Source organism: Oryctolagus cuniculus, chromosome 5 (assembly GCF_964237555.1).
Source record: "Oryctolagus cuniculus chromosome 5, mOryCun1.1, whole genome shotgun sequence".
In the NCBI taxonomy this organism is placed as follows: domain Eukaryota; kingdom Metazoa; phylum Chordata; class Mammalia; order Lagomorpha; family Leporidae; genus Oryctolagus; species Oryctolagus cuniculus.
The window spans coordinates 134,312,013-134,326,793 of NC_091436.1; the positions used below are offsets into that span (position 1 = coordinate 134,312,013).

The following is a 14,781-nucleotide window of genomic DNA, read 5'->3' on the forward strand; positions in this document are numbered from 1 at the left end:
GTGGCCCCCAACTGGGGCTGAGGCTGGGAGCCAGGAACTCTATTCAGGTCTTCCATGTGGGTGGCAGCCATCTAGTCACTTGAGCCATCACCATTGCCTCCCACAGTGTGCATTAGCCAGAAGCTGAAGTCAGGAGCTGAATTTGGGTATGGAACTCAGGGGCTCTCACATGGGATGCAGGCATCTAAACTGTTATCTTAACTGCTAGATCAAGTGCCTGTCCTTATGATCTGTTCTGAGTTAAATTTTGTGAAGGATGTCAGCTCTGTTTTGATTCAATTTTTGCATGTGGATATCCAGTTGTTCAACACCATTTGTTGAAAATACTCTAAAAGTAAACTCTATTTATTTATTTAGAGAGGCAGAGTGACAGAGAGGGAGAGACAGAGAAATAGGAAGACCTTCCATCTATTGGTTCACTCTCCAAATGCTTGCAACAGTTAGGTCTGGGCCAGGAGGCCAAAACTCAATCCAGGACCCAACTCCTAGAGCCATCACCTGCTGCCTGCTGGGGTGCAGGTTCACAGGAAGCTGGGACTGGGAGATGAGCCAGGACTCCAGTATGGGTGAGGGTACCCCAAGGGGCATCTCCATAGCTATGCCAAATGCCTGCCTCCACACTCTGCTTTCTGAATTGAATTGCCTTTGCCCTTGTACTTTTCAAGGAGAGCAAAACAAAGCTAGTGCCCACATTGTAGTGCGCAGTGGGTTAAATTTAAGTTTGCAGTGCCAGCATCCTGTATTGAAATGCTGGTTCAAGTCCTAGGGGCTCTGCTTTTGAGCTGGCTCCCTGCGAATGTGCCTAGGAAAGCAGCAAGAGCTGATCCAAGTATTTGGGCCCCTGCCACCACATGGGATACTGGAGTTCTGGGTTTCTGGCTTCCACCTGGCCCAGTCCTGGCTGTTTTGGCCATATGGGGTGTGAACCAGAAAATGGGAGATCTTACTCTGTCTCTCCCTCTTTCTCTGGTACTCTGCCTTTCAAATAAATAAAAAATAAATCTTTAAAATAAAAACAAACCAACACTGATCTTTCTGTCTCCCATGACTGGATTAGATGGTGGTGCCACTGAGTGGGAATACAAGAGAAATAGGTTGGATGGAGTTGGCAGTGAATTCAATTTTAGACCAGCTAATTTGGAAGTATCTGTGGCTATTTTGGAGTCATAAAAGAAGGAAACTCTTTTCCTATATTTTAGGAGCATAAGAAAATGAAAGGTTGAATTCAAAACCATATATTCACACACATAAGTGGAAACTAAGTCATGCACCTAAGCTAGAGGCACAATCTGTGTTAAAACTCAGCCTGATCTTTCTCTATGTTGGTTTTTTTCTACTACACAGAAAGGGTTGCTTTGGAATCATGAGGGTCCCTTCTGAAGCCCTTGGAATGCAAATCTAACCCCGGCTTGTTAAAGTCTTCTGCCATCCAAACATAGTTTCTGGTCTTTCTCTCTCAGTATAATTTTTAACCACATTAAAATGCTATTTGGGGTTTGGGAGATTATGACCCTATATCAGTTTTGGAGGAGAGAGAGTAATTTGCTCATTTAACCCTCTTTCAGTGTGGAAGGCAAGGTCAAGGAGACAATGCACAATGCCTTTTGGGACCATCTTAAAGAACAGCTGTCAGCCTCTCCCCCTGATTTCAGTTGTGCTCTTGAACTTCTGAAAGAAATTAAAGAGGTGAGTAACCTTTCTTGCATTTGTAGGCCTGGAGTTCCTAGACGTCCTCAGCTCACTGGAGTGCCCACGGTTAATAAAGATCAGTGTGTGATTGACGAGTCAGCCAGAGTCTAAGCAGTAGAGAAACCACACAGTAATTTGAACAGGGAAGATTTAGTATAAAAAGTAGTATCATGTGGAGTTGGAGAAATGAGGGCTTCGCTAGTAGGAAATAAGACATTGCTAATGGATCCTGGAATGTAAGGATCGTGTGTCATAGTCCTGGGACAGTGCAGAGCACCCAAGGGCTTCACCTGAGCGGGCGTGGCTATGCCGAGGGGAATTGCTGGCCGGTGTGTGCCGCCGACCACTGCACTGCAGAAGCTGAGCACTGGAGAACTCGCTCATGCTGTGGGAGAGGAGTAAACCTGGCAGATGAGCCTGCCAGAACCAGAAAGCAAAGCAGCTGTCTTTTACAGAGTCTTCTAGTGTGTGGCAGACGTGTCTTGTCCCACAGTGATTCATACCCTTGTATTATTGTCTCTTGAGGATGAATGTGATCTGCCACAGGCTTCTAAGCATGTAGTATGGAAAAGGTGATGGAATATTACTCCCATGATTGGATTTCATATCTAAGACTCATTTTAGCAGACTGTTAAGTGTGCCTTTCTGTTGTCCTCAGCCAAAACCTCAGCTGGCTATGGTTGAGTGACCCAAATATTCATTCATTTTTATTAATTTTTATAATTGGATTTTTAAAAAGATTTATTTATTTGAAAGAGCTATAGAGAGAGGTAGGGACAGAGAGAGAGAGAGAGAGAGAGAGAGAGAGAGAGAGAGAAAGAGAGAGAGAGAGGTTTTCCATCTGCTGGTTCACTCCCCAAATGGCAGCAATGGCTGGAGTTGAACCAATCCAAAGTCAGAAGCCAGGAGCTTCTTTCGAGTCTCCCACATGGGTATAGGAACCCAATGACTTGCGCCATCTTCTGCTTTTCCAGGGCTTAGCAGAGAGCTGGATTGGAAGAGGAGCAGTCAGGATTAGAACCGGTGCCCATGTGGGATGCCAGCGCTTCAGGCCAGGGGTTTAAATCCACTACATCACAGAACCAGCCCCTACTATTGGGTTTTGTAGTACTCAGAAGCACCCCAGAGAATCTCCTGGGCTCCAGGCACAGTCCTTGTTCCCATTGTGTAGCAACAATCTAATTTCTCCTTAGTACTTAGGATCAGTTACTCCAGTCACTAGAGTAACTCATTTAAAAATTTTTAAAAAGATTTATTTATTCATTTGAAAGAATTAGAAAGATCTAAAGATCTTCCACCTGCTGGTTCACTCCCCAAGTGGCTGCAGTGGCCAGGCCAGAGCCAGGCTGAAGCCAGAGGTTTTATCTGGGTCTTCCACATGGGTGGCAGGGGCCCAAGCACTTGGGTCATTTTCCAAGGTCATTATCAAGGAGCTGAATCAGAAGTGGAGTAGATGAGACATGAATTGTTGTTGCCCATCTGGGATGCAGGTAGTGGCTTTATCCACTATGCCACAATACCACCCCACCCCACCCCCCATTTTTAAAATTTATATTCATTCTGTTTGAAAGGCAGAGAGACAGAGACAGACGGAGATGTCTTCCATCTGCTGGTTCACTCTCTATTTGTCTTCAACATCCAGGGTTTTTGCTGAGCTGGGCTGACGTACCCAGAACTCAGTCTGGGTCTCCTACACTGTTGGCAGGGATCCAAGTACTCAAGTTGTCACCTGCTGCTTCCCAGGATATATGTCAGCAGGAAACTGGATTGGAAGCAGAGCCAGGACTCAAACCCAGGCACTCTGATATGGAGTGTGATATCCCAGCTGGCGTCTTAACTGCTGTGCCGAATACTTATCCCAGTAGCTTCTTTTTCACCTTGCTGTTTCAGTGGTTTAAGGAGTCCAAAATAGGGCTGGTGTTGCAGTGCAGCAGGTTAGGCTGCCACCTGCACTGCTAGCATCCCATATAATTGCTGGTTTGATCCCTGGCTGCTTCGCTTCCAATCCAGCTCCCTGCTGATACACCTGGGAAAGCAGCAGAAGATGGCCCAAGTACATCTTTCAAGTGGAAGATTTATCTGTCTTCCCCTCTCTCTGTGTACTCTGCCTTTCAAAAAGAAAATAAATCTTAAAAAGGAGCTCAGGAGCTGGCACTGTGGTGTAGTAGGCTAAGCCTCTGTCTGCAGTGCTGGCATCCCATATGGGCGCTGGTTTGTGTTCTGGCTGCTCCTTTTCTACTTATGGCCTGGGAAAGCAGTGGAAGATGGCCCCCAAGTGGGAGACCCAGAGGAAGCTCCTGGCTTCGGATCAGCACAGCTCTGACCGTTGCAGCCATTTGGGGAGTGAACCAGCAGTTGAAGACGTTTCTCTCTCTCCCTCTCTCTATGACTCTGCCTCTCAAATAAATAAAATCTTTTTTTTTAATGGAGCTCAAAATAAGTGGCAGTTTCATATTCTAATTCGTTGGAACCAGTGTCAATGTTTTCCCCAAAATCAGCAGCACTGACAATTGATAGGATGGGGAACAGAAGATCTTCAAATGGGTCATTCAGTGCATTAGAGCAACCAGTTCTGCCTCCAGTCCTTGACTGCTGGACCCTTGGGGCATAGCACCTAGGATGGTCTTTGATACATCCTTAAGACAGAGCCCCTTCCTTGCAGATATTATTGCTCATTGAGGTCATTGAGTCTTCAGCGGCCATTCCACTTCCCAGATAGGCCAGCTGATACTCGGGGGTGTTGCTTAGACCTGGTACTCCCGTGGGTGGGATCCGTTGCTGTACTTTGCTGTGAAGTGAGTGCCTTCATCAGCTGTGGTGCTGGGGGCACGCCAGGACCAGGACAATGGATTAGGCATTGTGTGACTGTACAGAGGGTGGTGTGGACAGAACCACTGCAGACAGGGGAGACAAATTCATGTCCAGAATCTGCTTTTCAATGAGGGTGAATCTCTACCCGCTGTAAAGTCCATAAGGGGTCCAGGGAAATCGCCTGCCACCAGGTAGTGGCCGGTCCTGCAGAATGGGCCTTACTGGAGGCTGAGTTCTATGTTTGTTTGTTTGTTTTTTTGAGGATTTTTTTTTTATTCTGGTAAAATATATGTAACATAAAATTTATTATTTTCAAGTATACAATTCAGTAGCATTAAGTATTCACAGTATTGTGCCTGTCACCACTATCCATTTCTAAGTTATCATCTTCCCAAACAGAAACTCTGCCTATTAAGCAATAATTCCTCTTTCCCCTGTCCTCCTGGTGGCTGATAACCTCTACTGCTGGTCTCTATGAATTTGACTTCTCTATGTAACTCATGTAAGTGGAATAATACAGTATTTGCCCTTTTGTATTGGGTTTATGTCACTCAGCCTGTTTTCAGAGTTCATCCATGTTGTAGCAAGTATCATAATTTGGTTTCTCTTTATGGCTGAATAATTTTCCATTATGGGGATAAGGTCATGTTTTGTTTATCCATTCATTTTCTGGACACCTGTGTTGTTTCTACCTTTTGGTTGTGAATAATGCTGCTATAAACATTGGCATACACTTACTGTTTCAGTCCCTGTTTCCAGTTCAAGCACGTACCTAGAGTGGATCATGTGGTCAATCTGTGTCTTCTTGAGGAGCTGCCAAACTGTTCTAATTGTACCATTTTCTATTCCTACCAGCAGTGTACCAGGGTTCCAGTTTTTCCACTTCCTTGCTAATACTTGTTATTTTCCACTTTTTTTGGTTAATAGCCAGCCATTCTTAGAATAAGTGTGAAGTGATATTTCATTGTGGTTTCAACTTGCATTTCCTTAATGGCTAATGATGTTGAGCCATTTATTTATATGCTTATTGACCATTTGTATATATTCTTTGAAGAAATGTTTACTCAAGTCTTTTTCCCATTATAAAGTTGGGTAGTTTGTCTTCTTGTTGTTGACTTACAAGAGTTCTTTATATATTTTGTATGCTATGCTCTTGTCAGATATATGATTTACAAGTATTTTCTCCCAGTCTGTAGGTAGTCAACTTTCTCAGTTATGTTGTTTGATGTACAAAAGTTTTAATCTTTTTTAAATATTTATTTTTTATTTATTTGAAAGTCAGAGTTACACAGAGAGAGAAGGAAAGGCAGAGAAAGAGAGGTCTTCCATCCACTAGTTTACTCCCAAATTGGCTGCAATGGCCAGAGCTGTGCTGATCTGAAGCCAGGAGCCAGGAGCTTCTTCCGGGTCTCCCACACGGGTGCAGGGGCCCAAGGACTTGAGCCATCTTCCACTGCTTTCCCAGGCCATAGAAGAGAGCTGGATTGGAAGTGGAGCAGCTGGGACTTGAACTGGCGCCCATAAGGGATTCCAGCACTGCAGGTGGCGGCTTTACCCACTATGCCGCAGCACCGGCCCCTAGTTTTAATTTTGATGAAGTCCAATTTATTTAGCTTAATTTTGGTTTCTTATGCTTTTGGTGTCATATATTGCCAAAACCAAGATTGCAGACATTTATACCTATGTTTTTTAAAAAGTTCTATTTCTTTTGAAAGAGAGATCAATCTGTGCTAATTTACTCCCCAGATGGCCACAACAGCCAGAGCTGGGCCAGGAGCTTCCTCTGGCTCTCCTCCGTGGGTGGCAGGGGCCCAAGCACTTGGACCATCTTCTGCTTCTTTTCCTGAGGTCTTAGCATGGAGCTGGGTAGAAGTAGAGCAGCCAGGACACAAACCTGTGCCCATATGGGATGCCAGCGCTGCAGGCGGTGAGTTTACCTGCTGTGCCACAACACTGGCCCCTCCTGTGTGTTCTTTTAAGATCATCATAGCTTTATCTCTTACGTTTATCTCTTTGCTCTATTTTGAATTAATTTTTAAAATATGGTATAACATAAAGGTTCCAGCTTCATTATTTTGCGTGATACCCAGTTTCCCCATTACCATCTGTTGAAAAGACTGTTCTCCACTGAATGTTCTGGGCACTGTTGTTGAAGATCATTTGACCATATATCCAGGTTTAATTTCAGGGCTCTGTTTTGTTCTGTTGGTCTGTGTATCTGTCCTTATACCAGTGTGCTTGGTTGCTTGGTTCATTTAATGATAGATTGAGTCACAGCTTCCTGATGGGAACTCTGGGCCACTTGATGTCCAATGGTAATGTGTTAGCTCCTGCGAAGGGCCAGTAGTAAGCCAGACGCTATTTCTCAAAGAACTTTCTCAATTCATCTGCAGAGAGAGCACACATTTTCTCCCAAACCCTTGAAGTCTGTGTTGTGATTCTCTGAGCTGTGCAGCGTCCTTGCTCGCCATGGTACAGCCTGCCTCTGTTGGGTCATGGCCTGAATGGCAGAGTGGCCGGGCCGCGGTCTGCACTTGCTGCAGCAAGTACTCTTGCTCTAGTACCTATTTGAAACTGGTAACCTGATGAGTGATTCTAAATAAGTGTTGAAGTAACAGACTCCAGTGTGGTGTATGTTGTCTCAGACGTTTAAAAGGCCAACCCGTGGGGAGTGGTTTGGGGAACAGCAGTCTGTTGTCATCGTGGAGGGGACAGCTAGACAAGTTCCAGAGCACTTTAGCTCCAGAAACCTCTCCGAGGCGACAGACTGCTGACTTTTCAGGAGGATTACCTGCCATCCTTTGGTTCGCATATCTGGAGTATCTCAAAAGCTTCCACTTCCTGCTCACTGGATCCAGTATGACCAGCTGAGTTCAGACATCGTTCATAGCGCCAATTTTTTATCGGTCCGAGTCCAGTCAAGAGACAGAAACAAGACAGTGTGATGAGCAAAGAGAAGCTTCCACGATGCAAGAGCTCGGAGAGAGGAGCACACGAAAGCCGGGAAGGTCTCTCCTTACTTCCATGTTTCTTTAGCAACCTCCACGGACAAAACTGAACAGTGTGCCAATCAGCAAAGGAAAAATATGCCAAAGGCCTGGTTTCATTTCTTTCTTTTTCTTTTTTTTTTTTCCTCTCTCTCTTTAAGATTTGTTTATTTGAAAGGCACAGTTAGAGGGAGATACACAGAGATCTTCCATCCTCTGATTCACTCCCCAGATGGCTACAGCACCTGGGGCCAGGAGCTTCTTCCAGGTCTCCCACCAGGTGCAGGGGCCCAAGCACTTGGGCCATCTTCTACTGCTTTCCCAGACCATAGCAGAGAGCTGGATTGGTAGTGGAGCAGCCAGGACTCAAACTGGCACCCATGTAGGATGCTGGCGCTGCAGGTGGCGGCCTTACCGGCTGTGCCAAAGCGCCGGCCCCTGGTTCTACTTTCCGAGGAGGCAGTAAGGGCAGGTTTGTACTGAGAGGCTCCAGACTGGTAACTGGCGTAGCTTACAGTTAGCATGGACAGTGCAGAGCAGCTGAGTTGTTTAACGCAACGCTGAACAGTGGGGTCCTGCCGTGACTACACACCATTCCATTCACTTACACAAATATTCATGAACCCCACTCCCTAGCATTGCTGGGGTTGGTGTGTTACAGAGGCAAAGTGGCAAATAAGAGTCCCTGTCCACCAGAAAATTATATTTTTGGGCTAATAGGCTATTTGAAGCGACTCATAATAATTCCTTTGTCTATTTCATCCTTGCCCTTTGAAGTAAAATAATCTCAAAATGCTTTATAAAATTAACAGTATCTCATCACCATGTGATGATGTATATTTTGTATTTGTTGGACCCTGCATTTCTTTTTATTATACTCCTTGAATATTATTAACCTCTTTTATCTCATTCTGCCTAGAGAATGATACATTATTACTGTAATTTATTTTCTTCAACTTTGAATAACCATTGGCCTCTAAGCAAAGATAAATAAAATTCTGTAGGAAAATTAGGGGTCTAACTTCTCTTTTTTTTTTTTTTTTTTTTTTTTTTGACAGGCAGAGTGGACAGTGAGAGAGAGAGACAGAGAGAGAAAGGTCTTCCTTTGCCGTTGGTTCACCCTCCAATGGCCGCCGCTGCAGCCGGCGCACCGCGCTGATCCGATGGCAGGAGCCAGGAGCCAGGTGCTTTTCCTGGTCTCCCATGGGGTGCAGGGCCCAAGCACCTGGGCCATCCTCCACTGCACTCCCTGGCCACAGCAGAGAGCTGGCCTGGAAGAGGGGCAACCGGGACAGAATCCGGCGCCCCGACCGGGACTAGAACCCGGTGTGCCGGCGCCGCAAGGTGGAGGATTAGCCTATTGAGCCACGGCGCCGGCCCTAACTTCTCTTTTAAATACATTTTATTTTAAATTGACACATGGTAATTGTACATATTTATGGGGTACAGTTGACATTGCTATGCATGTTTACATTGTGTAATGATCTGATCAGGGTAATTGCATATCTAACACCTCAAACATTGATTGTTTCTTGTGTTGGGGATCCAACTTCTTGATCCTTAAAAGATACAGGCTTGGGCTGGTGCCGCGGCTCACTAGGCTAATCCTCCACCTTGTGGCGCTGGCACACCGGGTTCTAGTCCCGGTCGGGGCGCCGGATTCTGTCCCGGTTGCCCCTCTTCCAGGCCAGCTCTCTGCTGTGGCCCGGGAGTACAGTGGAGGATGGCCCAAGTGCTTGGGCCCTGCACCCCATGGGAGACCAGGAGAAGTACCTGGCTCCTGCCTTCGGATCAGCGCGGTGCGCCGGCCGCGGTGGCCATTGGAGGGTGAACCAACGGCAAAGGAAGACCTTTCTCTCTGTCTCTCTCTCTCACTCTGCCTGTCAAAAAAAAAAAAAAAAAAAAAAAAAAAAAAAAGATACAGGCTTGGAGTGTCCCTGGCAGCAGCCATACCTTTGCAGTGATAGAATAATGAATTACAGTAGTGACAGTAAACCAGAGTTTATTAAAGCACATTCCACAAGAGAAACAGGCCAGTCAGGAGAGCGTGTGGCATCCTTCCTTCCTGGTTTGAGGCTTTTATCCCTAAAGTATCATGAGTGATGACTGATGATGTAGCCATGACACTCGTGATTGGCATTTGTGATTGACAGCTGGGAGTTACAAACCTTTGGGCTCTCTGCACATGTAGCTATTAACTAGGCTTTTCTGATTTGGCTGAAATCCCATTTTATCAGGATACTTTAATCACAAGTTGAACTGCAAGGTGGGCAGCTTTGGTGAGTCCTGGTGCAGGCTGGGTCCTGGGTTTCACCCCTGGGAGAAGGGTTTGTGGCCTGTCCCCAGTGACTCATATCTTCTGTTGCCTGACAGGATGTCTGTAGGTAAAGGGGTTGCCCATTAGAGAAAGTTTGGAGCACTAAACAGAATACAACTTCTTCTCTGACTGTTTCCTGGGCAGATCTTGCTGTCTCTACTCTTACCACGCCAGAACCGCCTGAGAAGTGAGATCGAAGAAGCTCTGGATATGGACTTCCTCAAGCAGGAAGCAGAACATGGGGGCCTGGATGTCCCTTATCTTTCCAAGTACATTCTCAACATGATGACTTTGCTGTGTGCACCAGTTCGAGATGAAGAAGTGCAGAAACTAGAGAACATTGCAGATCCTGTTCGGTTACTGAGGTGTGAAAGTTGATTACTGCCCACCCCACCCCAAACCTGTCTCAGCCCCTGGGCCAGGAAAAGCTGGGTCAGACACTGGATTATAGCCATTGTCTTGACTGAAGACCTGACTAACACCCCTTTTCTCCTCTCTGGCCTATTGGCTTTTCTTTTACAAAAATGGTTTCGAAGAGACTTTTGGTTATTCTTGTATTAATTGGGCCCTCCTTTATATCATGCTGCGTAAGACACTGGAATACATTATTATTTCTTCCAAGGAATGAAAACATCTCTTTCCCAGGTTCTCTCTCTTAAACTTTTTAGATTTATTTATTTATTTGATTTATTTGAAGGAGTTAGAGAGATTTTCCATCTGCTGGCTCAGGCTGAAGCCAGGAGTCCCATCTGGGTCTCCTTTATGGGTTGCAGAGAACCAGATACCTGGACCATCCTCCACTGCTTTTCCCAGGCCATTATCAGGGAGCTGGGTTGGAAGTAGAGTAGCTGGGACATGAACTGGTGCCTATTTGGGGCACTGGCATCACAGGCGGTGGCCCCACTTGCTATGCCACAATGCTGGCACCAGATTTTCTCTTGTCCTAGTTCACAACCCATGAGGGGACAGGTTTTGGGAGGTCATTCCCATTTCACAGCTATAGGAATCAAGACCCAGAAAGTTAAAAAAAAATGCAGTTGTCCCAGTGAGTCAGAAGGAGCAACATCTATGATCCCATTCCCCAAAGAGAACTGTTAACATGGTATATTTCCTTCCACTGATTACCCCTTTTAAGAGACAACAGAATGACCGCAGTGAAACAGAGACTTTTTCTGACCCCAGTTCTGCCACTAACTGATTCTGGTCCTTGTCATGTGTAAATGTAGGAGCAGGATGAAGTTAGTTTTGAGCCACCAATTCTAGAAAGCAGTGGTTTAGTGACTGTACCCTACAAGTAGGCACAATATTTCCCGGAGTAGGTAAGCATTCCATCTCCCCTGTCCAGAGGGATCTTCCAGGTTCTGGGCCTGATGAAAATGGACATGGTGAACTACACTATCCAGAGCCTTCAGCCCCGCCTACAGGAGCATTCCATTCAGTATGAGCGGGCTAAATTCCAGGAACTCCTCAACAAACAGCCTGGTATGTATGTAACATGAGGGCAGGAGTGGGAAGATAGGACCTTGAGTCTGACTTTTAGGATGTTACGGAGTAGTCTGCCTCATTTTAGGAATAGTTTCTTCCTTGGGTAAGGGGAGGGAAGAGAGAAGACCCCCCAAAGCATTTCCTTATTGAACAGGAGGGTATCTGGGGAAGAACCTGTGTCTCGAAGCCACAGAGATAGAAGACTGAAGACACTCACACGCTGCCTTCCCTGTCCTAGGCCTCCTGGATCACACCACCAAATGGCTGACCCAAGCGGCAGCAGACCTCACCACACCCCCTCCCTCTTGCCCTGACACCCCTGACGCCTCCGGTGTGGCTGGCACCTCTTCACGTGAAGCAATCAACAGCCCAGAGCCCGTCAGCCCTGCGATGGTGCTGTCCCAGGGCTTCCTGAACCTCCTCCTCTGGGACCCTGAAAATGAGGAGTTCCCCGAGGTAGGAGAGCATGCATGTTGCTTTGGTGTGTATTGAGCTTCTGTCAGGACCCTTCTGTCCTGACAGCCTGGTCTTCCCTGGTTCCCAGACCCTGCTGACGGACAGAACTCGGCTGCAGGAGCTGGAGTCCCAGTTGCACCAGTTAACCATCCTGGCCTCCGTCTTGCTGGTAGCCAGTAGTTTCTCTGGCAGCGTTTTGTTTGGCTCCCCCCAGTTTGTGGATAAACTGAAACGCATAACCAAATCCCTGATGGAGGAATTTAACTCCAGGTAAGCAGCTTAGATGTTAATTCTTAGAGTAGAAGGTGATGATCTGTGTATTTAGGATACAGGCATACAGTGAATGATTGCTTCCTCTCCACCACAAACCACACAAAGGCCCTTTGCACCCAGCCACAAAGAATGTTGGATGCTTTCTGTAAGAGGTGTTACGGCTTGTGACAGAGAAAGATAAAACTTTCTTCTAGCAAGGTAGTGTGGAGGATGGTTTGCTCCAACAGTCATTATCCAGTTGAGTGGATGACTGCAGGCTAATGTTCGTATGTGTCCAAGAGTGGCTCAGTCAGCAACACTGGCTGAGCTACTACTGAGTACAAGTCATCACACCTAAGAAAAAAGCAATCAGAAGGCCAGGTTTGTAATTGTAATTGATGAGGTAGGACAAAAGACCATGGCAGATGTCTAAAATAGTTGTAGATATGTGTATATAAAAGTCAGTGGGACTAAAGAATACTGAGTGGATCCAACGGCATAACTAAACCCTTTTCTAGAGTTTGATATTACAGTTTATCTTGTTTTCTAAGTAGAACCATTGTACCATATATACAGACAGAATAGCTGGTGTCTTGAGGGTAACAGTAGACACTGTACCTGCCCACTGGGTACAGTGCTATTGGGGGCCGGGGGCTGGGCATGGGGAGGATGGCTGTGGCTCTTCCTCGGATGGGCCTCGCTTCTGGTGTGGAGCTTCCTTGACTCTGGATCTGTGACATGGCTGCCAGATAGGTGCCAGCTTCTTCTCTTTCGTGGTCTAGGCCTGAGGAGGCTATGCTGACTGTGAGTGAGCAGGTGTCTCAGGAAATCCATCAAAGCCTCAAGAATATGGGCCTTGCTGCCCTGAGCAATGACAACACAGCATCTCTGATAGGACAGCTCCAGAACATTGCCAAGAAGGAGAACTGTGTCCGCAGTGTCATTGGTGAGCATGCCTGTAGGGTGGGGAGCACACTGGAGGGAGAGAGAGATGCCAACCTTGGAAGTCAGTTGCTGAACTGACAGTAAAGGCATGGTCGTTGGGCAAGTCACTGTTTAGCCTTTAGTTTTTTCAAGATGCTGGGTTGAAAACATTTTCCTTTTGTTCTGTAGACTAAAGGAAGATCTGTACCCAGGAACCCATGACTTCTAGGTGTGGGAGACTGTTCAGCCCACCTGGTTAAGTCATCCTGGCCTGTTAGTCATTCTCTGAATGCAGTTCAAAATATTCGGCAACCCGCACCCACAGCCCTCTAACAAGAAAGTGATACTGAATTAGGCTGAAAAATATGTTCCAATAGTAGGGACTGCCTTATCCTATATTGGAATGGAGGCCATGAACTTGGCCAGTTTGTTCCTAACCTCAACCATCTGAAAGATCATTCCAAGATCTTGTTATGTTGGATACTCACCAGGATCTAACTGATGGCTACGTAAGCAGCCTTGAGAATTGCCAGAAGTTTACTAACCCATTAGTTTTTTTATCTTTGCCTTGGCCTTGAGAGCTAGGAAACGATCCCTTCCCCAACAAAACACATTTCCTTATCTGTAGGTGGTCCAGGTGGTTGGCAAATGTCTCAGTTAACTTAGAATGTGAATGAACAGAGTGCGAGTGCGGTGTTTCTTCCCAAATCTGTCCTTTCCTTTCTCACTGTCTTTCATACAGATCAGCGGATCCATTTGTTTCTCAAATGCTGCTTGGTTCTCGGTGTGCAGCGGTCTCTGTTAGACCTTCCAGGAGGCCTCACTCTCATTGAGACAGAGCTGGCGGAATTAGGCCAAAAGTTTGTCAGCCTGACACATCACAATCAGCAGGTGTTTGGCCCCTACTACACTGAGATCCTGCAATCCCTCATATCCCCAGCCCAGGCACTGGAAACAAAAGTGGAGTCTCCCTGATAGCACCAGTCCAGAGACCTTGCACCTTGGACCCAGAAGAGGGACCCACCGTCTTCCTGGGACAACATCGCCAGTGACGCGCAGAGCAGAGAGCCTCTCCCCGCCCCCGCAGCCAGTACAGCAGGGCTGTAGGGATCAAGCATGTAGATACCAGCTGGCCCAAACCCATTCACCAATAAACGTGTGAACTGCAAGAAAACCTCCATTCTTCCTGTGCTGCGGCTGAGGCTGGGCCCTATGTCCTCAGCCCCCAACTAGCTGAGAGCCAGCAAGCCCGGCTTTCCTTTCTCTGGCTGCATGCGCCCTTAACATGCAAGGATGCGTGGCCGAGACACCAGGTGGTAGCATTATTGTCTCTAGAACTCTGTGGAATTATCCCAGCCGTGAATATAAAGGCTTCTCTAGGAAGCCTTTCGTGTCCAGTTAGCTCAGGAGGGGACATGCCTTGCATCAGCTTCTGGTCCTGCTCTCTGGCGCGGTAAGTGGGGTTCCTTCCCGGCCTCTGCTCTGGGGTTGGGGCACCTTGTCCTGCGTGGCAGAGGGGACAGGGGCGTTCTGAGGTGCCTGGGCAGGTGCAGTTGTCAGTCTGACTTGGCAACACGAATGAGAGACGCTCTGGGAAGGACCTGGGTGTGTCCTGGGCTTGCAGAGACCAGCCCCTGTTTCCAGGCTGAAGCAGCGCGCCAGCCCGTGTCTAACACGACTGAAATGAAGAAATGTCCAGTTCAGATTTGGTCCTTTTCTGTAATACACAAGAGAAATGGAAATTCACCGTGTTCTCAGCACAAGGTGTCTTGGCCATCGCAGGAGCTGGAAGGACTTGAATGTTCTGGGGAGAACAGCAGAAGGGGGGTTCCATTAGGCTCAGGCTCTCGTGCTAATTGA

At 46.8% G+C, this 14,781-nt stretch overlaps 1 protein-coding gene across 6 annotated transcripts in view; it reads left to right on the forward strand.

Moving 5' to 3' along the window:
• The window catches only part of TCP11 (t-complex 11), a 30,061-nt gene extending 15,966 nt beyond the window's left edge, over positions 1 to 14,095 (forward strand). For 4 of the 6 annotated variants that reach the window (XM_051855755.2, XM_051855757.2, XM_008262808.4 and 1 more), the window contains 7 exons: positions 1,566 to 1,686; positions 9,949 to 10,169; positions 11,150 to 11,286; positions 11,528 to 11,745; positions 11,834 to 12,015; positions 12,780 to 12,943; positions 13,664 to 14,095. In XM_051855755.2, the coding sequence (XP_051711715.2) occupies positions 1,566 to 1,686; positions 9,949 to 10,169; positions 11,150 to 11,286; positions 11,528 to 11,745; positions 11,834 to 12,015; positions 12,780 to 12,943; positions 13,664 to 13,896 (1,276 nt within the window). In that variant the 3' untranslated portion in view covers positions 13,897 to 14,095. Of the gene's footprint in view, positions 1 to 1,565; positions 1,687 to 6,287; positions 6,428 to 9,948; positions 10,170 to 11,149; positions 11,287 to 11,527; positions 11,746 to 11,833; positions 12,016 to 12,779; positions 12,944 to 13,663 lie in introns of those variants that run through there. The other 2 variants (XM_051855758.2, XM_051855760.2) reach the window with 2 other exon arrangements.
• Positions 14,096 to 14,781: the final 686 nt, after the last annotated feature.